General features: G+C 43.4%; 1 protein-coding gene across 8 annotated transcripts; it reads right to left on the minus strand.

The window, feature by feature from the left end:
* Positions 1–3,785: 3,785 nt before the first annotated feature.
* On the minus strand, positions 3,786–26,318 carry NAPEPLD (N-acyl phosphatidylethanolamine phospholipase D). 8 transcript variants are annotated; one of them, XM_090041959.1, is made up of 5 exons: positions 25,783–26,307; positions 15,947–16,259; positions 11,501–12,147; positions 9,855–9,969; positions 3,786–4,980 (listed from the first exon to the last, which is right to left on the minus strand). In XM_090041959.1, the coding sequence occupies exons 1-5, from the start codon at positions 26,295–26,297 to the stop codon at positions 4,852–4,854; spliced, it is 1,719 nt and encodes a 572-aa protein (XP_089898085.1). In that variant the 5' UTR covers positions 26,298–26,307; the 3' UTR covers positions 3,786–4,851. The 8 variants fall into 8 exon arrangements, with proteins under 8 accessions (XP_089898085.1, XP_089898089.1, XP_089898092.1 ...); XM_090041963.1 differs by having other exon boundaries at positions 25,818–26,002; XM_090041966.1 differs by lacking the exon at positions 25,783–26,307 and adding an exon at positions 25,360–25,760.
* Between the last annotated feature and the right edge of the window lie 141 nt (positions 26,319–26,459).

Raw genomic sequence — 26,459 nt, forward strand, 5'->3', positions numbered from 1 at the left:
CCCTCTCTATAAATAGTGTACATTCCCCACATGCATATGAAAGCTCATGCCTCTCTGAATCAGTTAGGTCCTTAAGGGGTCATTCTGCCCTGCCTGCTATCTAACTTCAGCCTAACACACAGAGCTGTATTTTTTACACTTAAAATATGGTCTTAGAAATGTAAAGCTAAAACGGACTTAACAGATGTCTAATCTGATTTTAAAACCAGCAATAAAGGAGATTTCATAATGCTTTTGTAGCTTGTTCTAGCATTTCACCACAGTTCAGAAGTTTTTTCTAGTATGCAAACTAATCATCTTTGCACAAATTAAGTTGATTACTTTTTGTCCCAGTCCCAGAGTGATTGAGAGCAGCTGATTTACAGCCTTTTAAATATTTGAAGATATTTGTATGTTCCTCTCAGTCTTCTCTAAACAAGCCCAATTCCTTCAAGCTTCTCTCATCAGTCATGTTTTTATTCTTATTGCTCTCTTTAGTTTGCTGGCATTTTCCAGCATGCCAAAAACTACACATTATATCAGTTAAGGCCTCACCAGCATTGAGGGGAGTGGAATAATTGCCTCCTAAGTCTTAAATACAATTTTTTATTATTTTTTTTGCAACATCACACTGTTGATTTATATTCAGTTTGTGGTCTACTATGACTAGGGATGTGCTGAAATTGTGATGGCACAATTCATAGAAACCACATTTTCAGGCAGGCTCTGTGAAAAGCATGGGTTTGCTGGGGAGAAGTGGGGGGAAGGAGGTAAGCAAAAATGAGCTGCAAGAACAGAAGAGGGCAGGAAGGCCTGGTATCCTGAAGCATGGGAGGAAGCAAATAAGAGGCTGAGCCCCTGACGTAGGCTTAGTCCAGGAGCAAGTCCGGGGCCAGCCAGGGAAGCAGGTGGGTTTTGGTACCAGCTTTTAAAATGCCCACGGGCATGCTGCTGCAGCACACATAGTCCTGCTTAAGGAAGTGCAGAGACAAATGCTAAGAAATCCTCCAAGACAGCCAAATATATTTCAGCGCTGGACCATATAAGACAGTGTCCTGCAGGGACCTTGCACATAGATGGAGGCAGACTCTTCTGTACCTCCTATAATGTAACTTTGGATGTGTTGTGAAAAACCAGCATGGATCATCATTTAGACTGCAAGGCACATGTGAAGCAGAAGGCTGCTGCAAAGGCTGAAAGCCAGAGCAAGAAACAAGTGACAATGTCTTCCCTAGTTAACAAGGCCAAAGAAAGCAGCTTGGCAAGGTGAGAGGCAGCCCACTGGAGAAACATCTCTAGCAGAGCTCAAGACACTCCTATGCCCCCAGGTACTACTGGGACCTCCGCCTTCCCCAACCCAAACCACCAGTGTACAAACACCCTTCTTCAGTCACAACAAACTCTCCCTGTGCCTAAAGAAGGGTGTTTGTACCCAAAAGCTTGCAAAGAACACTTTTTCCAACTATTTAGCTCATCTAATAAAAGATATCACATTTACCGAAAGAACCTTGTCTGCCTAACTCTGCAGTAAACACCCAGACTAAATACAGAGGGTCAAAAAGCCCAAGGCTGAATTGATTCAGTCTTTGCAGGTTAGCCGAAACTGTAGAGATTGAACCAATAAGGGAATGCCACCACATGCCTGCAGTGGCTCAAGCCAGAACCTGGGGGGCACTAGAGCACAGTTCTGTGGCATGTAGCCAGCATGGGCTATGTGTTCACTTCTTCCTGCTGCCCCTGAGGTCTCTGGGATTTGCAGTCCAGACTCACAACAGCAGGCCCCTGCAGGGTTGCTCATTACTTTCTCTTCCTGCTTCCAGGCACCTTTAGGATTGTAGTCCATAGTTGCAGCCAACATTAAGTAAGCAGAGCAAGGCAGCTCCATACTTGGCAGAAAGGAAGTTTAACCCCCGCTTCCTTGCCCCGGACCCCAGCAGGATTTGCCTGGGAGGGCAGTGAGCCAGCCCTCTACTCCAGCTAGGGAGCGGAGGGGCAGGGCCAGCCCTGTTCTCTGGTGCAGACAGCCCAGCCCAGGGCTGCTGCAAAATGCTGGGGAACTCTAATTTAATTTGAGCCAGGAAGGGGTCTGGGACATAAGCTGGTTTGACCTAAATCAGTTATTCTGATACTACATTCAACCAGGTTTATCTTAAACCAGTTTCAGCCATTTTGAAACTGGTTTGTGTGTCCTGGACTTCTATTTGGTTACAGGTTTAAACCAGTTTCTGATGACTTAAACTGGTTGATGTGTAACTTCTGTCCCTAACCTAATAGTCCCTGGGCCAGCTCTCCTGCAGCTTCTCCCTTGCAGTCTTCCCCCACCTGGGATTTTCCCTGGGCTCTTTCTCCCTCACCACAAAAACACTCTAGCTCCATCCTCTTTGAAACCAGGAATGTGAAAGGTCAAACAATTAATCATTTAACTGACAAGCGCAGTAAGAACTGGTTAGCTTACCAGTTATCCTTTAGCTCCCACCAGGGCAGCCTGGCAAGGAAGTGGGAGAAGGGAAGGGAAGCCCCAAGGTGCCCCAGCAAGAATCAGAAGCCAGCCAGAAAAGAATGAGGGAGGGGCAGAAGGGACTAATACTCATGGCCTAAGAGGAAAACAAAGTGCAACCTAATTACTCATCAATTAAGCAACTAGCTGCTCAATCACAGGTGCTCCCTTCCCCCTAGCACTAGGTTTCATCTGGGCTGTGTTGTCTGGGTGGGCTTGGCTCCTCCCTTCCCTCCTCCAGTCAAAGGGCTTCAGGAGCTGGGACTGGCTCTCAGTTGCAGCTGTGTCAGAGCTGCTGTGTTATTGGTTAATTGTTTACCAATCAGAGGTTAAAGATCTTTTAAATAATTATTTACATCCCTATTTGGAACCACTCTTCAGGTAGTTGAAGGTTCCTATTAAATCCCTTCTCAGTCTTCTCCAGATTAAATAAAACCAGTTCCCTCAGCCTCTCCCCAAGTCATGTGCCCCAGTCCCCAAACCATTTAGTTGCCCTCTGCTGGACTCTAATGTGTCCACATCCTTTCTGTAGTGGGGGGCCCAAAACTGGACACAGTTCTCCAGATGTGGCCCCACTCATGCTGAAGAGGGGAAATAATCACTTCCTCAATGTGCTGGCAACACTCCTACTAATACAGCCCAGTGTGCTGTTAGTCTTCTTCACACAGACACACTGTTGGCTCATATTCAGCTTCTTGTCCACTACAACCTCCAAGTAATTTTCTGCTGAGTTGCTGCTTAGCCAGTCAGTCCCCAGCCTGTACCAGTGCATGGGATTGTCCTGACTGAACCTCATGCAATTTCTTTTGGTCCAATCCTGTGATATGTTGAGGTCTCTCTGAATCCTAGCTTCAACCTCCAGCATAAGTTAATAATTTGTTCCAAAAACTTTCCGAGGATCATAATTAGGCTAACTTGTCTAGAATTTCCAGGTCCTCCTTCCCACCCTTTTTTAAAGGCAGGTCCTTCCTTCAACAAATTCTCTTGAAGCACCCCACCCATCACAATTAAAAAAAAAAAAAAAGATGATAACTGCCAGTGGTTCAGAAACTCCTTCAGCTTGTTCCTACTATGAAACATCCAACTGGTTTTAATGCACTGCCAAGGCTGTGGCTGCAAATTACAGACAAGAAGATAGTTACGTTATAGCTTTTAGATAAATATCTTCAAGGTATGTGCATTTGAAGTGTGATATACTCCAAAAATGTAAAGTCTGTGCTCAGTAGTCTGACTTACTCTTCAGTTAAATGAGAATAAAGTTGTCCAAGTATCAGGATTCTTCATAGTGAATTGACAGGGAAACAATAACTTATTTGGCAACAACAGGCTTTATTTTGGAAATTAGCATGGCAATCTGAAATGGGCAGGGTTAACCAGGTTGTATAATACTGAACAATTTTGTAATCCCACATCAGGCTTCAAAAACCATATAAAAGTAAAAAAAAAAAAAAAAAAAGTTTCTAAACCCCTGTGCTTAAGAGCTCACACCTCTTAAAATATGCAAAGAAAAGCATGAATCAAGATATTTACAGGGAACAAAATGTAAGGCTTTTTACAGTTTTATGTACTGCATTTTACAAGCAAGTCTCAGAACAACAGAAGTATTTAAGCCCATGATAAGATCTTAAAAAATACTGACAAAACAATGAAAATGTACAGATATTCTGGCCAGCAGTTATAGCTGTATGCATTAATGATGCAAACTTAAGTAATCTCTCTCTTTACAAAGGCACATTTCTTTATATCAGTTCAAAACTCAATTTGCAGAGGTTCACAATAAATACATACAGGCATTCTGTAAATCAGTGTTTTCCTTTATATGTGCTTTAGCAACACAGTTGTGTTGGAAGACACCACCCCTTAACACCCATGTATTTAAGCAATGAAGCTCACAGCACGTCCTGAGGATTAAATGACTGAATAGGAGGAGACAGTTCTCTGGAGATCGTTAAGTCAGTCATAACTTCCAAAGAAAATGTCCTGTACTGAGGTTGTTATTGCTGGTATATATAAGCTGATAATGAAAGGATTAAAATAGAAACAATGTATTCATCATTGCAACTGATTTCCTAGGAGCTGAAATTACAAGGCATTTCAAGAACTACCTTTTATATTAATTAGTGTTGAAATCACTCATTAGTGTTCCATTCAGTTCATAAACAATTAACTAGCAATCATATAAAATCAAGCTGGTATGCAAGTTTTTACCTGTGAAATTGACACAAACCAGGAATCTAAAAATTCAGTCCAAATTAAACACCCCCACCCCCCCAAAAAAAATCCAAAACAAAACACAAACACTTTGCAATCCACCAATCTTAACTGAGTTCCTAGTTCAAATCAAGCAAGGCCCACAAGGAATTGCCAGTTTTTTATTATTCAAATCCATCATCATTTGTATTCAAGTCTCGTGACTCTCCATGGTTCAAGACAAAGAAATCTTCTGTTTTCAAGCCATACCTTTCAAGGGCTTCACTCAGTTTAACTGGCGGATCCAAATAATACTGGAGAGGTAGGGTAAAGGGAAAAAAAAAAAAGATACAATTCCATTGTTAGATAATAGCAGTTTCACAGATGGCTTTCCAGCTCTACATCAACTAGTTCACATTATTAGATATAACTGACAACATACCCAAACTACGTTTTGTCAGAATTTAAGTGAACAATAAAGTTTAGTGTTTTTTGTTGGGGTATTTTTTTTTTTAGATACTCCCTTAAAACTACACTAGCAGATGTTAAGTCTGACCAAAAACTTTCCCTAGTTAACTAGGGATCTAGGTGCATCTAGTTAGCTATGTAAATCTATGTGCATCTAGTAAAATCCATGCTCCCTCAACTTATTGCATTACACCCCCTGAAGAAAGCAGGACCTGGTCATTACTTGCTCCTAGCCTGGCACAAAGATGGGATATACAAGACATGATGTCAGCACTCAGTAGATGCATCAGTAAGATACGTTCCTTGTCATGGCATTATAAACACAACATTCTTCCCTGCCCACGTTTTGTGTTGTCGATTTCAACTGTTCCAACAAGCAATGTGGTCTCAGTCCTGTCTCCTCTGAAGTTGCTGCATCATATAAGCTTTATGTACACTACTCTTCTAGGCAATGTTAGTTTTCAGCACAAACAAAACCTCCCTCAGCTTATATAAAGAAGTGGCTTAAGAGAATATTTATCATGAATCCAGGATAATGGAAAAAGTATCTTAGCTATTAGTGACATGGCCTATTCAAGGCAGCGTTGTGTCCAAGGTGCCCTGCTTGCACTATATGTTACATCTTCAGTGACTCAGCAACCAGACCACTAGTTTCAAGATAAAATACATCTATGTGTTGTTACAAGTTCTCTCTTTATTACATTAGTTAGTGCCAAGATAATATATTACTAACTAGTTTATAAAACTTTAGAAACATAGGATAGCATCATGAAACTTAATTATGATTAAATGATGTATAAAAAATTAGCCAACTATTAAAGGTCTTTATAAAGAATTAAGTGAGCTAATCATACCTTTTACATGGTTAGTATAATACTGTGTATACGTAAGACACTCTAAATTCTCACCATCTCCCTATTACAGGATCTCTCTAGCTTTCAGTTTAGAGGGCTATTTCAACAGTCACTCTCACACTGATAATTCAATCTAAAAATGTATATTTAGTATATTTCTCAAATAGTGATGTGCTAAGGAAACGGTTTCTTCCCAATTTAGGAAACTCATAAAAAAAAACCCAACAAAACTTGTAGAATTATGTAGAATGTCATGGTGGGGGCCTGCTATAGACCACCAGGCCAGGAGGAAGTGGTAAATGAAGTTTTCTTGAAACAGCTAACAGAAGTTTCCTGATCACAGGCCCCGGTTCTCATGGCGGACTTCAAATCACCCTGAGATCTGCTGAGAGGGCAATCCTGGATTTCCTGTGCACTGCTGTAAATTTTTGGAGGTTACCAGGGACAACTCCTGGTGCAAGTGTTGGAGCAGCCAACTAGGGGCCATGCTATTCTTGACCTGCTACTGACAAACAGAAGAATTGGTGAGGAACATAGTAGTGGATGGCAACTTGGGCAGCAGTGACCACGAGATACTTGAGTTCAGGATCCTGAGGAAAGGAAGGCTGGAGAGCAGCAAAGTAAGGACCCCAGACTTCATAAAAGCAGACTTTGACTTGCCCAGGGAACTCATGGGTAGGATCCTCTGGGAAGCCAGACTGAAGGGGAGAGGAGTCCAGGAGAGCTGGCTGTACTTTAAAGAAGCCTTACTGAGAGTGAAGGATGGGGGAGGTCCTAGATGACTGGAAAAAAGCAAACATAGTGCCCATATTTAAAAAACAGAAAAAGGATGATCCAGAGAACTACAGGCTAGTCAGCCTCACCTCAGTCTGTGGAAAAATCATGGAGCAGATCCTCAAGGAATCCATTTCTAAGCACTTGGAGAAGAAAAGGGTGATTAGGAACAGTCAGCATGGATTTACCAAGTCATGCCTGACCAACCTGACTGCATTTTATGATGAGGTGACTAGGACACAGGGAGACCAGTGAAGGTGGTATACCTTGATTTTAGCATTTGATATGGTCTCCCGCAATATTCTCGCAGGCAAGCTGAGGAAATATGGGCTGGATGAATGGACTGTAAGGTGGACAGAAAACTGCCTGGATCATTGGGCTCAGAGAGTAATAATCAATGGCTCAATGCCTAGTTGGCAGCTGGTATCAAGTCGAGTGCTCCAGGGGTCGGCCCTAGGTCCGGTTTTGTTCTATATCTTCATGAACAACCTGGAAGATGGCATAGAATGCACCCTCAGCAAGTTTGCAGATGATACCAAGCTGGGGGGAGTAGTAGATACACTGGAGGGTACAGCTAGGATTCAGAGTGACCTAGACAAATTGGAGGACTGGGCCAAAAGGAATCTCATGAGGTTCAACATGGACAAGTGCAAAGTCCTGCACTTAGGATGGAACAATCCCATGCACTGGTACAGGCTGGGGGTCGACTGGCTGGGCAGCAGCTCTGCACTGAAGGACCTGGGGGTTACGGTGAACAATAAGCTGAATGAACCAGCAGTGTGTCCTAGTTGCCAAGAAGGTTAACAGCATCCTGGGCTGCATGGGTAGCAGTATTGCCAGTAGGTCAAGGGAAGTGACAATTCCCCTCTATTCAGCAATGGTTAAGTCACATTTGGAGTACTGTGTTCAGTTTTGGGGACCCCACTACAAAAAAGGATGTGGACCATTTGGAGAGTCCAGTGGAGGACGACAAATGTTGAGGGGGCTGGGGGACATAACTTACAAGGAAAGCCCGGGGGATCTGGGCTTATTTAGTCTACAGAAGAGGAGACTTAATAGCAGTCTTCAACTACCTGCAGTGAGGTTTGAAAGAAGATGGAGCTAGACTATTCTCAGTGGTGGCAGATGACCCAACAAGGAGCAATGGTCTCAAGTTCCAGCAAGGGAAGTTTAGGTTAGATATTAGGAAGAATTTTCTCACTAGGAGGGTAGTAAAATACCAGAACAGGTTACCCAGAGAGATGATGGAAGCTCCATCCTTGGAGGTTTTCAAAACCCAGCTAGACAAAGCTTTGGCTGGGATGATATAGTTGGGGTTGGTCCTGCTTTGAGCAGGGGGTTGGACTAGATGACCTCCAGAGGTCCCTTCCAACCCTAACTTTCTATGATTCTATGAATTCCTGGCCTGTGTCAATTCTGCTCTAAATTTTTTGGGAGTTCTCCTTTGTCAAGCTGGGTATGGCCCAAAAGGCTACTGATTCAAAGTATGGCTGCAGAATGTGAGAGCTTGGACTAGATGTCTAATTTTCTCTTTCTGCTCTTACTTCTAGCAGCTCAGCTCTAATGAGACTTATATACCAATATGATCAGCCTCTAGTCAGTTCCTACATAAAGGGCTGCCAAGCAGGCACCAATACTACTCCATAGATGTAACAAGAACTTTTTTTTTCAACATGCAACATTGATTTTCTACTGATCAGAAGGATTGTGTGTGCCATTTTCACAAGGCTAATAAAAACAGAAATTCCAAATCTGTTGCTTAAAACAAGATGTTCCCAATACAATGACATACTCCCACTACCTCTTATCCTGAAGCGTACCAGCTAAAAGAAACAACTTCAAGAACATAATTTTAGTCTAAGTCATAAAATGCTGGGGAGGAGGGAAGAAAGGAATCGATATTCCAAAGTGCAGAATTTAGTGTTAAAGCAAAATACATGACATTTAGTTTATGTATGACAAGACAAAGCCAAACTAAGATGTACTTCTGAGCTATAATATTACACATTCATAGTTAAAAAAAATCTTAAGAGTTAAAACACTTACAGATATGCTTTTTATTGTCCATGAAATAGAGGTGTACCGATACAAAGGTTTATATCGTATCAGGACTGATAAAAGGAAAATTGACATTCTTGGCAATCGGCCTTTTTTGGCTGATATGGGCTACAATGTTGCTGATAAGTGCAGTGTATATGTACACAGCCAGGAGTGCAGTGTCTGCTAGGTAAATATGTGGGATAGGGCCAGTTTGAGGCCCCCCCATAGTGAGGGAGGGAGCGGGGTAGGAGCAGGCACTGCACAGTCAGGGCAGGACAGGGTGCAGCACAGAGCCACGGCTCATCTAGGGAGTGTGATGAGGGGCTTCCACCACTGCATGCAACCCTGGGGGAGGCATGGATGATACATGCCTCCCAGATCTGTGGGCAGAGTGAGGGTGGGCTGCTGCTGCGCCAGGCTCTTTCCAGCAGAGGGGCTTAAATGGGCCTGTGCTTAGGGGACCGGGGTGGGGAGGGAAGCTCCAGGCATCCCAAAATTTGGCATAACCCACCACCCAGCACTGCTGCTGCCCCCCCCCCCCTCCCCCCCCCCCCCGAACTCAGCCCTGGCCCAGCCCCCCTGCCAGAAAAGGCTCACTGCAGCCCCAGCCCTGCGCACACCACAGCAGCCTACCCTTGCCCTGCACACAGATCTGAGGGGGGAAACGTGTCCCCCATGCCTCCCCCGGGGGTGCATTCACTGGTGGAAGCCACCCTCCTGGACGAGCTGCAGCTCTGTCCTGTGCCCTGCTCTGGCTGGGTAGCACCTGCCCCTGCCCCAACCCCACTCCCTCCCTCACCGCGGTGGCCTCAATCTGTGCCACCCTGCCCCTTCGCCCCAGACTTACCAGCTGGATGCTGCTCTCCAAGATGGCAGGCTGCATATCGGCAATCGGACTGGTATTGGCTGATACTTGTAGTTAGTAAGTGGCCATCAGTATCGGCCCAAAAAATAGTTATTGGTGCACCTCTACTCATTAAGCTCTTTTATTGTTTTTGTGCCCAGGAAACTGGAACTTATTTGCATTCCATCTTCCATTGTCCCAAACTCACCTCATTTGCTAAAGCAAATGTTCCCCAATGAATTGCTACAGACTTCTTTGCTTGAACATCAATATGTATCCTTACCGCTTCTTCGGGATCCACATGCTGATATTTCATAAACCACCTAGCAAAATAAAGCAAGTTTTTTGCATAGCCTATTAAATGCAGTATCTCTTCTTTGTAACTGGTAAGAGGTCTTAAGATATCCTCACTTGCTCAAAAACGGCATATTACATTCTGAGCAACCTCTTCTACACCTCCTCCCACATGCCCAATATACCAAAGTAAGACTTTGTTTTGAGCTATTATGCAATAGCCCCTGTATCTGCTACTCAAACAAATCAGGGCAAAAAATATTTTTTTAAATGCAATTAAAATATGTTCTAGCAAGTGTTTGATTTTTAGTATAGGATTTGTTTATCTATCATTTGCTAAAATTATATCTTCTGAAATACTGTGTGTGGTCCAACAGCTCATTGAAACTTAAGTGGCCCTTCAGCCAACATAGTTGCCCATCCCCAACCTAGAAGTCACACACACACACATATTTACTCCCCTCATTTGGCTTTTTGAAAGGGATTTTTCTCCTGATTAGTATTCTTGATACAGGAGAAAAAAGTTTTGCCACTATCTTGACCATAAGCATTTGTGGGCCATGTTACGAAGTAAGTTCACAGTAGCACAACCACTGCCAACACAAATACACCAAAAGAAGCATGCTTCGGTAAACAGCACTGTTCCTTCAGAGTTGAAGCTGAATTAACTCAGCATATTCATGCTCCAGATGTAATCTTTCAAGTGAGATATGACCTTCAGAGGAGGCAAAGCTACATTAGTCAGATGTTTACAATTTGCTGCTATTATTCCTGAGACATATCAAAATTACTACTAGCCTAGGGGTGAGTGAGAATTAAAGTTACCCAAGGAAGGGAAAAAGAAAGTGGAAGATAGACATATACATGTCATGTGTCAGTGGGAACCTTAGCTAGAATTTCTTAATCTGTTAGTTCATAAGAAATACCAAACCTTTATCACATCATACTGATTCTGCTCTTGCTTCCCCAGCTTGCATGCGATTCACTTCTGATATTTTAAACATCTCTTTCAAGAGCTGCCAAGACAATCCCAAAGCTTAGATACCATGCCATAAGCATGATGCCTAGATAAACAGAACTTTCAAGCATCAAGGATTCATCTCTCACTTTAAATGATATTGCAAAATCATGTGGAGACTGCAGCAGGAAAAAATAAATTGGTAAGTAAAATTATGCTTGCCATTCTGAAAAACTGGGTACATGTATGAAAAGGGATTTTAGCCTAGATGGTGCTAGTCATCTTTTCTGGCCCTACTTTCTTATCTCAGAAAATAGCTCCCAACTGTAGAGTTATAAGAGTAAAATCTGCTAAATGTAAGAAACTTTAAGATAAATTTAAGAAGACCCCATCTTTTTTGCCTTGTGCCCCCCCCACAATGCTTCCTCAATCCTTAAAGTCCTCTTGTTCCTTATATCATCCCATAAACTATAGATGCACTTATCTAAATTTTCTGTACTTTGTAAAGTTATTAAAAAAAACAAACCATTTACAGGACAAAAGTGGTTCCAAAAATCAGTATATACAGACTATGCAAATCAAGCAACATGAAATGCACATACCTTGGCTCATAGGCTCCAATGGGAATGGCAGCAAGATCAAAGGGTCCGAACCGTTTTCCTACCTGTTCAAAAGCTACACAGTAACCAGTATCTCCTGCAAAGAAAAACCTATTCCAGGGCCCCAAGACAGACCAGCTGCCCCAAAGAGTCTTGTTGTCATCTGTTGCTGTCCTCTTGCACCAGTGTTGCGAAGGGGTAAAAACAAAGGTAACTGCATCATGACCAGGGACACAGTTCTCTTCCCACCAGTCCAGCTCAATCACATTCTCACAGCCACATTTCTGCATCCAGTCTAAAAGACCAAGGGGCACAAACCATCGCAGTTCACTGCCAAAGCGCTCATTTAAGCTCACTACAGTATTGTAGTCCAAATGGTCATAGTGGGTATGGCTGATCATCACTGCATCTATTTTGGGTAGCTGATCTACTGTACATGGAGGTCCTCGGAAACGCTTTGGACCCACAAACTGCGTCGGGGAAGCCCGCTGGCTGAAGATTGGGTCGGTAAGAAATACAAGTTCATCCATCTCCACCATAACTGAGGCATGTCCCAACCATGTGACTCGCATGCCTGTTCCAGTCTTCCCAACTTGTTCAGGGTTTTGAACAAAGTAAGGTTTTAACACTGGAAGCTCTTTATCAAGTTCCTAAGAGAAGAACAACACAGAGTCAGAAAGCAAAGTGCACTGAGATATGGAACAAAACTCTCCCCAACATGCTACTCGCAAAACTCAGGGCTTGCATTTAGTTTACGTTTCTAGGAAACCAGAGTGGAAGCACAAGCAGGTACCCTGGGCATGTTTGAGAGAGCAAGAGAAATGGACTTGAGGATTTATCGGTGAAAAAAAGGAACCTGTAACAATTCAAAGATATACAGACTTGTATTGAAAATTTTGAATAGTACTCTTTCATGAAAAACAAAATTCTTAACAAAAATTCTCACACCTTGCCCCTACTTCTTTGGAATAGAATATAGGTACTATTACTAACATCTACTGGACTTTGGTCATTGGGTTAAATCTTAGAGCAATAACTTACGGATCTAAATGAAACCTTTCCCACATGTTAGCAGGAATAAGCTGAAATACTTATAAGAAACATTATACTGCTAGGTGTCCCACTGATGGAGCTATCCTCGGTCTCTCTTTGGGCCAGATATTCTATTCTAGATCCATAAATCTTCCTGTGGAAAAAGTCTCAGAAACATTGTACAACTTCTGCTTGTAATATATTCTGCATAAAACCCTTCAAAAGAGCACAATAGGGTAAACAGTGTGATGGATAAAATAATCTTATAGTACCCTTATCTTACTTTAGTATTATCAGACTTGTTCTATGTTGTCATACTTGTCATAACCATAACCGTCAGGCAAGAGCAGTGGCAGATGTCCAAAATATGAAACTAAAGGCAAATGAGCTCTGGATCTAGACACCTAAAGAAAGACAATATGCATCTTGCTGAACCAGTATGAAATCCCATTTGCCTTTCATTCTGCATTTGGAAGATGGAGGAAATGAACTGCTAGCTCAACATAGAAGAGCAAACTCTTCATGTTATTATTGTTACTACTACTATAGCATGGCAATCATCTTCGTGCCATTTAGAAAAATTAACACCAGGAAGTAATGCAGAAAGCCTACATTCTATATGCCTAGTTAAGGATAAATACTGCTTAGATCTTAAAAAGATCTAACAATACACTGCATTGTTAAAAAATGTAGTCCGTGTCATGTAGTTCCACATGCAAAACACTGACTGAATAGATACGACAGACCAGTTAAGAATATCATTCACTGGGCAGGTCCTTAAATTAGGGAGTTAAAGTGAACAGTAGAGGATGCTGTAGTCTATATTAAAGACAGGCTAGAACAGTGGTTCTCAACTTTTTTGGACTTGAGGCACCCTTCACTGGATTTGAAGTATCCCTCCATAACTTTTGTAAATTGAGTGGCACCCAGTTTCAAAAACTAATTTATATACTTATCCCTTGTAGAAGGCCTGGACAGTGGAAGTGCAGGATTCTCCAGGCTGATCTACATTTACCTACTTAGCTTATATGCTTATCTCTTTACACCTCATGCATCTCCTCACATCTCCTGGAGGACCTTCAGGTTGAGACACACTGGGCTAGAACTAAGCAGCACCAAAGAAAGAATGGAATCATCAACTTGAATTTTATACGAACTAAGATTTCTCTCATCACGTTGTAGACCAGTGACTTTTAGCAAGGGTGCTACAGCACTCTGCAATACTATGAGATCCTGTAACAGGATGGTGCCAGACGGCTGCCGCTATGCCCTCTAGTGGCTGCTGTGATCCTGCCCAGTTCCTGCTCCAGCCTTCCAGGGAGTTACCTTGCTGCTTTGCCTATCCTGCCTTAATGTCAAAAGGTAATGAAGAGGCCACCCTTGGAAGTTAACGAGCCTAGGGGTTTGTTCTCACTCTATTTGTTTTCTCAGGCCCTAATTCTGGAGACTTTCAGGTGTCATTTTCCCCTCTGATTTTAAGTAATGCTTCCTATGCCTTTCAAAAAAAATCAAGTTAACCATTTCTACCTCCTAATGTGAAGTCTTTGACTCCATGTCCATCTGTAATTTAGAATATATTAACTTAGTCCATTCTGTGTATAACTTTTAAAAGAAACTGTAGGAAGTGATGTATGTATTCAATTTGTGCTTGAATATGCTTTAGCCCCCACCCCCTCCCCCTGGCTGCAGGCCTTCAAGCACTGCCCCGCTGGCTGGACACAGCTCTCAGCCTCAACCCTCTCTGTGTCTCTGGGTCCTCAGCCTTATTCTGTGCTTTGTCCCAGGCCCCCTGGTGTTCCTGACCCAGAGCAAGGCCGTCCTCAGTTTGGCTCAGCCCTCTAGAGTGTTTTGGGCTTCTACCCCAGATAGCCTACTGGATCCCAGACCATGGAAGAGCTCTATGCTGGATGCCTCTGCAGTACCCCTGTGGCTTCCAATCTACCCCATCAGCCACATTTGGTCCTCCAATACAAAGCAGAACAAAAAAAATACAAGCAGCTACTGCAAAATCAAAGTCTCTCCCTCTGGGACATCATATTGCTGCCCAGCCACCTCCCCACTCTGGCTCTCAGTCCTGGGCCTAGCTGGCATGACTGAGCTGGCAAGATCTCCTTTCCCTTCTGATGTCGGGGCTGCACAGCCAATCTACCTCAGGGGCCCATGCTTATATCCCCTGGCTCCTCCCCTTATCAGGTGCTCCCTTGACCCACTGCAGGTGTACCCCCCCCCAGTCTCCCAGGCAACTTGTTGCTATTCCTCTGGACACTGCTACAGTAGCCTCACTGCCTAACCAGGGCACTGCCCTATTACTAAGCAGCTAGCCCTTCAATGGGAACTTGTAGCCTATGGGCCCTGGCTACCTATTTCCCTGCAGCTAGCCCAAAATTGGCTGTTTTACCCCTATCTCAGGACATCTCTCCTGAAGCTTCTCTCTGCAAATAACAGGAGCCCCTGGCTCCCTGTTACAGATCCTTCTCAGGGTGCAGCCACTGCCACTGTGGTAGCTCTCATGGCCCAGGATGGATCCAGCCTGTGAAGAACCCAAATCACCATGTAACCAGAAGGCAAAGGGCTTGCAAACAAACAATCTAAGGCACAAGATGTAGCTGCTGCTACTGCAAGGCACAGACGTGGTATCCAAAAGCAGAACCAGCATATCTGAAGTGCACCCTGGATACATACATGAGATATTCTGTTAATGGCAAACAGGTAAGTAGGTTATTTGATCCTAGGAAAAGAAGCTCAAAAAGTTGTTACAAGCCAACTGCACAGAAACTTTCTATTTCCTTAAATAGGCAGCAAGTCTTATTGCCTTAAACTGATCTAACAATTCCCTCAGCCAGCATCACTAAAGAGCGATGTTTAGGCTTATTTTCTTGTCAAGTAGTTGCATTCACACTTCAAAAAAAATCATAATGAATTCCTACACTGATTAGATAAGAGTCTCTGCTTCCACTTCAAACTCTGAAGTATAAACTGTCATGCTTGTCTGAGATGCTGAAAAGACTTATCTTCTGACTCAGCCACTCCTTTTTGATCGGGATGTCTTTTATTATATTTTTATATAGCATAATCATGTGAATTCAAGCACAAATTGAATACATACATCACTTCTTAGAGTTTCCATTAGAAGTCCAGTTGTACACAGAATGGACTAGCTTAATATATTCTAAATTACAGATGGACAAGGAGTCAAAGACTTCACATTAAGAGGTAGAAATGGTTAAACTTGATTTTTTAAAGGCATAAGAAGCATTACTCAGAGTCAGGGGGGAAAAAATAACACTGGTGAAAGTCTCCAGAAGGGGCCTAACAAGCATCTGAAAATTTCCTATTTAAAAGAAGCCTGTTGAAAGCTCTCAGTGCTTCACAGGATTGAGTCCTACCCCCCAGAAAAGTAAACATGCAAAAATTTACCGGTTTGGAACATGGGATATTGCTGTTATTTTTTTCCATGAGGGCCCACTTCAAAATATTCGGCAGGGATGGTGCTTTCCATGTTGGCCACGGGTTGACAAACTTCCCATCTTTGCCTCTCTTTGATTTAGTTACATCTTCTTCTAGCCTGTAATCCAGCCTGAAGCTTTTCCTGGACGTCCTGGAGGAATCGCTACCTCTGGAGCTTCGACTAGAATTCTGGCGTTTCCTTACTGCCTCTTTCGGGTACTGGTTACATGCAGTCAAAGGTTGTTCTTCATCTGTTTTCTCATCCATATCTTTTGGTAAAGAGCTAAAATATATTTATTTTAAATTAACATCTCTTTTCTTCGATTAAGATCAATATTCACCAAAGCAAAAGTTTTCTCTACCACCATAAAGATGCCTTTTCAATTTGCAATTTAACTTACTTTGTCTGAACACGCTTTAAAAGAAAGCTGCTATTACACAAAAGGCTTAAAACATGTCTTAGTAAGTATGTACAAGATTCCTTTGTAGTTCAGACAGAATTTTTTCTCTAGTATGCATAACTTCAGAGCCCAGCCCTATTATATACCAAGTATGCAAAAGGAAGCTCCTTAACATCACATTTTAGAAGTGTACCAAACTCCTCCCAGAAGCTGTTGACATTACCTGGTGTAATTTGATCCTGCAAGCCTATCCTTGAGATATTTCAGCTATGCATTCATTATTTTGTGACCTGACTATATGCACCTTTCTTCCGTAATTAAGAGATGCAGTGTTACATAACATTAATGATGATACTTCTGTTTGCAAGGTATATCAATAAGTACTGTAATACATTTCTTCATATTTTATAGAGATGCAAAGACCACAGGAAGCATTTGGCATACTTATTTTGTCCAAAAGAGATAAAAAGGCAATTAAGTCTACCCAGTTCCATTAAAATAAAGTCAATTTGTCTGAAGATCATTTAATCCCATTTCTGTAGCCTTGAGCCGACTAGTTTGAGAGCTGCAGATTTTGAGACTTATTGAATAGTTTGCAAATGGAATCTATAACACATAAAATTTCATATTTTGTATCTCCAAACTGTTCTACTAGAAGTACCTAAATTTCTACACTACTGTAGTAAATTTATTTGGTAAGCAGATAAACAGAAAAGCAAATTGATATAATCACAGGTCCCAGTTCAAAGCTGTTTCGTAGCACATATTAGAGCAGGACTGTCCAACTTCAGCATGGCCAAGGGTCACATGTGGCACTGGTGTATGGCCCCTAAGATGCACACTGTAGGGACAGCCCCGTTGAACGATCTCCCCTACCACATAGGTAGTGCCAGGAGCACATGACTCTCACCCCCTGCCACACAGGCAGCACTGGCACTCCATGGTGCTCCACACCCTGCCATGCAAGAAGCACTAGTGGCCCCCTGCCCCACGGCTCTACCAGTAGCATGCAACCCCTCACCCCCTTATTGCATGCCCCCACCCGTCACAGCCCTCCTCTCCCCCATACCCACATAACAGTAGGAGAGCACTGCTGGCAGTCTACAAGCTGCCTGTTGGACAACTCTGAATTAGCATACAGATGCCAAGCTCCTAACACGTTTCAATTACATCATTAGGGTGCATATTGTATAGGCATCTTCTACAATTTAGGAATTTTGATGCAACAATCCAAGCCCAACAGGACTCCACGATACAGGGCAGGGACGACACCTCAGGTGTAAGTGACTGTTTAATGGCTTCAGTTCAGGAAACTTGGCATGCACACTGATTTTGGAAAGAAACTGCAAATCGTCTACTAGAGTTAAAGAAAACATTTGTTTGTCTAAAGCATAAGAATAATAGACATTTGAGAACTCCACAAAATTAAACGCCACAGATGACCAGAGCTGTGTATTTAACACGGTACACTATTAAAGCATCAGTGGCACACTGTTTAAACAGATAAGCATGCCAGAAATATGATGCTTGGAACAGCATTTCTTTTGGTTCCCACTGCTTATGGAAATGTTCTTCTATGAGTTATGTTATTATTAGATACTTTAAAACAAAACAGTGGAAATTTCAGTGTTTATAAATTAAGATTGATGGCATGAGTTAGAAGAATAACCAGTGAGGTACCACCATTCAGCATTCCAGATTCCCTTCACAGTTCCACAGCTGCCAAAATGTGATCACAAACTCATCCATCCTGCGTTTTAAGATAAATAGATATTTTTTCCCACTCACTTGGAGGCTAATCAAGCTTGAACTCAGGTATCCATAAGAAAAACAATGTACATTAATCCAGTGGTTCCCAAGTGGTGTGCGCCTAGGAGCACTTGCAAAGCATGGTTTTAAATAAAGTCACTAACTTACAGGTTCTTAAAAAAAAGAAAGGCTGCTCTTTAAAATTTCCTCACATAGTTAAGATGCGTCATTTTTCTTTGAAAAAAATACTTTCAAATTACCTAAGCAGAATTCACTGTCTTAGATTTTTTTTAATTAACTGTGAAATCATATGTTAATGTAACATTATGGCTGAGATTATATACAAAGACAGAAGTGTGTGTAACCCACAAAAATTCAGTACATTGGTGGGGCTGCAACAGAGTCCTCTGTTGCTGCTATAGGAACCACCACTTGCTAAGTAGTGAGACTGGCTTATCAGTGATGTCACAATGGCAAAACTGATGAAATGAAGACATGTGCAGTTGCTTCCCACATTGACCATTATTCTGCCAGCCTGCACAGACACAAGATATTAATGCATTAAAACTGGCCCCAGGCAGCAACAGAAGTGTCTACCAATGTTCAACAGAGCCGGGTTATGGTACTGACTTTCCAGCACGTAAACGTTCAGCCACAATACTGCTGTATTAAAGGGGGGTTCCCCCCCATTTAGCTTCCTTGTAGTTTTAGAGACCAGCCAATTTACATATTTGCCACAAATCACGTATTCCAGCAAACTCATCTGTATATGCAATCACTATAGAACACTGAATTCCAATTCTGAGGTTGGGCATTACATTATGGAAAGCATTCAAGGAGCAAAGTGGCCAAGGCATTTTTAAGTGTTTCACTTATCTGTACTTGTGGTAGAGGTGATATCTTTTATTAGACCAATTAAATTTTGACCACCCCCCCACCAAAAAAAAAAACCCAACTCTTTAATTGAAAACTTTCAGGCACAAAACACCTTTCTTCAGGCATAGGACTTTCTCTTATGCCTGAAGAAGGGTGTTTTGTGCCCAAAAGCTTGCAATTAAAAACTTTTTTTTTTTGCAAAAAATCTAGTTGGTCTAATAAAAAAATATCACCTCTACCATGAGTCCTGATTCCTTTTTGCCTCTCAACAGGGCTACAACCTGGATCACTTATCTATGACATTCATCTTTCAAACAGTCAATTCTACTTTTTCTTAAAGTTTGTGCTTGCAAATTTGATCTGGCCCTATCTTTTAATAATGGATCAAAACAAACAGAAACAAATCAATGGCCATTCTAACAAAACAAAAGTTGTGCAAAAGCACAAAGGAGTTGCATATGTCCACCTGCCAACATATTTTCTACATAGGCACGTACCTGACTTTCATTAGCACCCTTAAGAGCATTTGAAGGGAGAAAAGTCTTCATTCACACATGACTGAATAATTTAAACCATTTTTCATGGATACGTTAAGATTGGGGCTGCTGCTCAGGGAGGTATTTTATTATTTACTATTTCATTTTAATATTCTATCAGTTTTTATAATTTCTCTTGGTTTCACTGTAAGTTGCTTGGAACCATTTTTGGGGGAAGATGGCACATGAATCAGATATTTGGATAGACTAAATATCATGGTCGTATTTATTTTGTGAACTGTATACTCCTTGAAACTGTCCTTCTGAGTTTCTGAAGTGGACTATTTTTCTCTGTGCAGTACTGTTGATACTGCAGATAGGAGACAGAAAGATCAAATCATTTTTTTTCCTTTTAATGAAAAGGTAAAAAGAACCATTCTGAAAAATCCAACATGCTTCAACTTCGACTCGTAACAAAACCTGGCCAGGTACCTACAGAAGGACTCTTGGCCCTTTCTAAACAAAACAACTCCTAGATTTGAAAAGATTTAGCAACTGTGATGTAACCAACTAGAACAGCATATAGATGTAGTGCACAATAGCCAGGAAGAGGCCCAACTTCTGGTCTACCTTAATGCTATATTGCAGTGGAACACCACACTAAAGGAATGCCGGTAGCTCTATACAGAACGTATGCAACTCCAGAACCTTACTTCAAGCTTTCCATAAAGTACAAAAGAAAACACCTTTGGGCCAAAGTTAGGTATAACAGCATCAGGGATGTTCTGTGTTCAGCTCCACGGGTGGCCGTGATGCCCCAGGAGCCCCCTCAGCCCTTGTCAACCTGGCTCTCTTTGGGCAATCTCCTCTCCTCCTCACCCGCCATGCCTTGATGAAAAGATACTTTCGGAAAACAGAAGCTGCCCCAGAGTTTTCCAAGTCAGATCTCCTTACAAGCACTGGTGTTGCTGCTTATCACCTTAAGGGCTAACTACATGGGCTTCATCCTCCCCAATATCCACATCCATGCCTCACGGGCGTTACTCATTCCTTTCCTCTCTCTCTCTGATGTTCCTAACACCTCTGTCAAGATATGGGCCCTCTGGCCCTGCTGATACATATCCCTACTGGGCTATGAGCTCCCAACCCCAATCCTTACCTTTCCTGAGCTACGGGCTCCTTGCCTGAACCCCACAATCTCTGGCTGTGATCCCCAGTCTTTGGCCCCTCTCTCTGGGCCCTGGATCCACTTTTAGGCCAGTTGAGACTCATGGGCTCCCATGGCCCTGACAGTCTCCAGTAGTGGCCCTCCTATCCCTGGGCCCTGGCTCCGCTCCTGGGCCCATGAGGCCTTCAGGCTCCTTGGCCCCATTTACACTCAGCCCTCCTGGGCTACAGACCTCCAGGCTCTTTGGTCCTGCTTATTTTCGCCCTTCCTGGGCTCTGGCCTCTGGCCCAGCAACTGGGCACCCCCAGGTCAGACCTACATTCTCAGCCCCTCATAAGACTTGGGCCCTTTTGCTGTCAACACTTCCAACTCTGTCTCTGCCAGACTACAGACTCCTGGCCCTGCCTACTTAGCCCCTCCTGGACTCAAGCTCTCTCCCTCTGCGCTCCAGGCCCTCTATTCTGTATTCTCAGACTCTTGACTCCCAGGCCTGTTGGGACCTCTTCCTCCACTTAGTCCTTTCTTCAGTCCTCCAGAATTGCTTACCCCAGCTCAGGTGTTAACCAGGAGCTCCTTTCTCTGTAGCTCTCAGAGCTAGACTGCTAGACCAGCTCAGGCCCTGGGCTTATATCCTGCTAGTCCAGCCCCCTTCTGGTCAAGTGACTCTCTAAATTGCTCTGTGAAGCACCTGCAGTCTTCTGCTCCCCTTGCCTTCTCTTAAAGTAGCTGGAGCACTAATCACACTAGTTAAGATAGGTCATTTTTCTCTGAAAAAATACTTTCCAGTTACCTAAGCAGAATTCACCGTCTTAGATTTTTTTTCATTAATTGTGAAATCATATGTTAATGTAACATTATGGCTGAGATTGTATACAAAGATAAAGTGCATGCAACCCACAAAAATGTAATACGTTTAATAGATAGGTATACTTATGCTTATGGTAAACTGGACATGACGTTTCAGGCAGAAAAGGAATTTATTTGCAAATAGTAGGGGGTTTAAAACATGAACTTGGGGGGAAAAAAAACAAACGCAAAAAAACACCTGCAGTCTTAACTACAAAGTTGCTGCTAGTTTGATTTTTTTTTTTATTGTTCCCAGCACTGAAATTGCTTAGTGGCTAATGGATAGTTTGAGACTAGAAGCTTATGAATGCAGCTATATGTTTATCATAAAGCATTCAAGACTGCTCAAAGCAATCAGAATGGCAGAATACCTAAACACTTCTGGCCTCAGATTTCACAGAGGATGCCTCAAAGCTGTTGAACTAATGGCCTTCACAGGATTCTTTTTAAGTGTTGTATTTTTCCATTACAAAACCGCAAAGGGAGGGACAAAGTGTACAAATATAGGATTTTTAGGATCGTCACTATATGCCCAATCATAGATGGGCATGATCCAAGCCCAATCTTTTGCCATATTAAAAACACCTATTTTACAGCTCAATCCAGCATAGATTGGAAACGATACCTATACCTTTGCAATAACTGAATGTACTGCTAATAAGTTACAAATCACTGAGTAGATACTAGAACACATTAACTTATTAGAAAACATATTTAAGTAGTATATGCATCTCTCTTGGGTATGCAAAAGAAGGTACAGGAAACCCTTGCTGTTCACGAGCTCTGGGTTCGCGGATTCAAATTCGCTGGGTAGGGCAGAGCCAAGAGCCGGACAGAAAGCGAGCGCCAAGGATGTGGAGGGAGGCAGTGGCGGCAGCATCATCTCCCTCCTGGAGGCAGCCGCAATGGCACTCAGGGGAAGGGGTTGGTCCCCAGGCACTGTGGGGGAGCCCCAGGGATGGGGAGGGAGGCAGTGGCAGCAGCAGCATCTTCTCTACCACTGCCGCCGGAGGCAGCCGCAGCAGCGCTGGGAACAGCCACTTGGGGGGAAGGGGTCAGTTCCCAGGTGCTATGGGGGAGCAGGGTTGGCTGTGGGGCCTGATGGGGAGCCCTGACAGTATTCACAAATTTCACCATTCACAGGGATCTCCGGTACGTGTCCCTCACAAATAGCGAGGGTCTCCTGTACTACATATTATTGATATCCACGCTGATTTCAGTAATATGAATAAAATAAATTGTTGAGAGCATATTGTCAAAATAAGTGGCCACCAAAGAACAAAATAATCAGGAACTACTATTTATATACTCCTTTCTCTTTCTTATTACACACATGGAATAATAAGTTACATGATTCTGGATTTCAAAGGTTGGAATATTAAAGTCTAATTGGAAAATTAAAATAATTAAATATTAATGAATTCTAAGGGAACATTTAAAGTTACAAAAAGGAAATTCAGAATTCAGGTAGCTATGTTAACTTGAAGGCATTGTCTTTGTGTTGCATTTTCCCTAGTCTGCTACTATGGTTCCAGTGTAAACAGAGTAAGATGAAACTGTTTTGTTTTGTTTTTTAAAAAGAATGTAAAAATGTAACCAGAAGAAACAAGAATAGAAAACACCACCTATGCACAGCACAGGACAGCTAAGCTAGCTATACTGTCAGGATCTCAGGACCAGATGCAGCCCTGCAACTGGATGTCCAAGGCTGATGGGCCCTGCTCCTACAGACAGTTCCAGTCAAGTCAAAAGGTTCTGTATAAGAAAAGAAATTTTGCCTGTATGGATCCAGCTGCAGGGTCTAGCCCACATTTTTATTTTATTATTTTCTGACTCAGGTAGGAGTCCTATAAATACTTACACATGCAAACAGTGTCACTGCCTCCAAGGGGGGCTACTCACAGGAACACAGTTAAAGCATATACATACATCTACAAAGGACTGAGGTTCTTTGTTACTTTTAATTGTCAAACTCTGAAGGTATATTAATTTGGGACTATTTTGCAGTTGTATGCACATTATCTGCTTACTTGGGAGGGGAACTTTTATTATTTGATTTTAGGGCATCAAAAGTGTTCTTTCATTAACTAAAAGTCAGAATTAATAGAAAAAATATTGTGAATGTATACCATGCTCTGAAGATACTTTAGTTTCTATTACCAGATGTATAATATTTTAAATTAAATAAAATAATATTTCAGATGAGCTATTTGCTTGCTATCGCATCATATTTTTTCTTGCTAATGTGTAGAGACAGCATGTTTGTAGAAACAGTATCTGGGAATATTGTTGTAGTCTCAATCTGTAAGCACAGTTACACACCAGCACAAGATCAGCAGCAGGTCATTTATGCTTGACACCTGGACCTTCAGTTCTGCAATCTGGGCTCAGCTGCCATCTCTATCTTGTGGTTATAAGCTTTAAAAAAAAAAAAACACCAAAAAACAAAGAACAATTTTTCCCTCCCCCATGGTTTTTTTTTTTTTAAATCAGATAGGCATTCTTTTGCAAAATGCCACCCCCAAAAAATTCAACTTCTCAGAAGGAACTATGCTTAATGTTCAGGCTTCTCAATAAAGCGGTTACATTTTTAAACATATTTTAAAAATCCCCAACCAAAAAAGCATACTATACCCTAACCATAATAAAATTTAGCTGATACATTCAAAAAAGTCAGCCTGGGGCAGATCTCCAGCATGAAAAAATATGACCATAAATCTCCTCAGACATGCCAACATCCTAATATTATTAAAATACATCATTTAACTCTAAAACATATTGAACCTTACCAGCCTAATCTCTACTGCATATGATGGTATGCTGTCCTACTACTCTTTCCCTTCATTATATTCCCTTTTGATTTGTCTACATGTTTTAGCTTCATTCAGTGGTGTCAGCACCTATTATGTAGCTTTGTACATATTTAATGGTATGCTACTGGGAACCAAGGCCACACCTTCCCATACATTTGAAGAACTTGCACATTTTGTGTGCATCTATAATTCAGTAAATAAAAAAAAAGACACACATGAAGAGTCAACATTTCCACAAAGAAAACTCCGATACAATGCAGCATATGGCTTACAGTCAAATCCTTCTTTCCACTCTAGCGGCACTTGGATGCAAGATGGCCCAGAGATTTTCTAAAACCATACTGTGAGTTGGGGATTAGAACTGGATCCCAGTGGTAGTCTAACCAGCATACTACAAGCCTGCCCTTTCATATTCATTAACAAAACACAAAAGACAAGGCAATGAATGATTTTATAGATGACCAGAAAACAGAAAACAAACTTTAGAGCAGCTGTTATGCGCAAAGGCTCTAATTGTTATATCAACACCTGCTGCTTTCCTATTCCCAACCAAGCAGAAAGAATTTGAAAATGATACCGAGATGGAGAAAGAAATCAATGGCTTTTTTTTTTTCAGTCACCAAGATTATTATGGATGGAGATGTGACAGAACCAGATTTCTTTCTCAGCTGTTCCCACAAGTATATGCAAGTCTCAAAAATAGGTATTAGGGTTTACAAAGTTTGTCTGTCTGTTTCAATTTAAAAAAAAACAAAACAAAACCCTTGCTTTTCCCCCATGCTACAGTTTATCATGACTACCCTCTGCAGTTTCACTTCTTATCCCTTATCCATACTTGCCAGCACCTCCCTATCACTTCGTACCACCAGGGCTTCAGCACGCCGAGACAACGTTTCAGGGAAAGCCGAACGGAGCGTTTCATTTCCAGACACCAACACCAATCTTTTTCATATCGGTTGCTCGAATTTCAGCCAAGGCCAGGCACATTTCTCAAGCGTCCGATACCCTGCCGTGGGCTCCTTTCTGCTCCAAGACTTTTCAACCGAAGTCTCACCTGGTCTATAAAACCAGTCCGCTGACTTTTGTCAGCTACTCCTCGAAGATGTCGCCGGCGACAGCCCCGCGAACAGGGGCGAGGCTGGCAAATGCGGATCCTGGCAGGGCACCGCTGCAAAAACACTGAGGTGGCAGCAAAGGCGGCGCTGCCCTGGGCACGTACGGCGTGTGCTCGCGCCTTTCACGAGGGGCAGGGAGCCGCCTCACCCGGGCGGCAGGTGCCGGGGCCGGTTCCCTCCTTACCACACGGACAATGTCCGCCTCCCCTCCCCTCCGCCGCGCCAGCCGCCGGCCTCCCAGGCGATTGCAGTGCGGTTGCCACGGGCATCTGTGGAGGCGCTTTATTTTGCCCTGGGAAAAACTGGGCCGAGGCGGGAGGGGGGTCCTGGGTCGGGACCCTGAGGCGCTGGGGGCTCCGCACCTGCAGGGCGATGCGACACGAGCGGCCGCGCTCACCTCCCGGCCTGCGGGGCCTCGTCCCCCGCCGCCTCCATGCGGCCGCCGCCGCCGCTGCTCGCCGGCGAGGGGCTGCCTAGAGCAGCTCCGGCTCCACAGCGTGCCCGCCCCCTGCGCCCCGGGAGGCCCCGCGGTGGCTGCTGGGCTCGGAGCTTGCGCCGCCCGCAGGGCCGTGCGCAGCGCGCCCGCGGCAGCGTCGTCCCGAGCCGGAGGAAGGAGGCCCGCGACCGCTGAGCGCCGGGATGACGGAGGATCCCTGGGCCCAGCACACGTTGCCGCCGGCACCCAGCTGTCCGAGCCAGGGGCGCTCAGCCCCCCACGCCCCATCGTTTGGCCTCGGGGGCAGCAGGGGGAGAGTAGCACCGCCCGGGCCACCCCGGCGCGCGGGGGCCCACGTAGGGGGTGCGCGCGGGTGCACGTGCGCCCCCTGTGGAAAGGTGGCCGCTCACCACTCCCCCTTACTGCCAACACTGCCGGCATCTGCAGGTGGTTGCCGACTGCCGGTCTGCACTCGCTACCCCCACCACCGACGGCGCCTGCAGGCACTTCCCACTTACCGACGCTGCCCACAGTGCCCCCCCCAGCCTCATGTGCGGGCCAGGCGACAGGGTGCAGCAGGGTGGGCAAGGCCTGCACCGTTTG

The sequence above is a fragment of the Crocodylus siamensis genome, chromosome 4 (assembly GCF_052110815.1).
Source record: "Crocodylus siamensis isolate JL-2025a chromosome 4, ASM5211081v1, whole genome shotgun sequence".
NCBI lineage: Eukaryota > Metazoa > Chordata > Crocodylia > Crocodylidae > Crocodylus > Crocodylus siamensis.

Bases quoted from the DNA above. Each gene is read 5' to 3' on its own strand.
- NAPEPLD (XM_090041959.1), bottom strand. From the start codon at position 26,297: ATGCCGGCAGTGTTGGCAGTAAGGGGGAGTGGTGAGCGGCCACCTTTC. The intron at 12,148-15,946 runs GTAAATTTTTGC...TTCTTCTCTTAG, and splicing joins ATATCCCATGTTCCAAACCG to GAACTTGATAAAGAGCTTCC. The intron at 9,970-11,500 runs GTATGTGCATTT...TTATTTTGCTAG, and splicing joins ATTGGAGCCTATGAGCCAAG to GTGGTTTATGAAATATCAGC.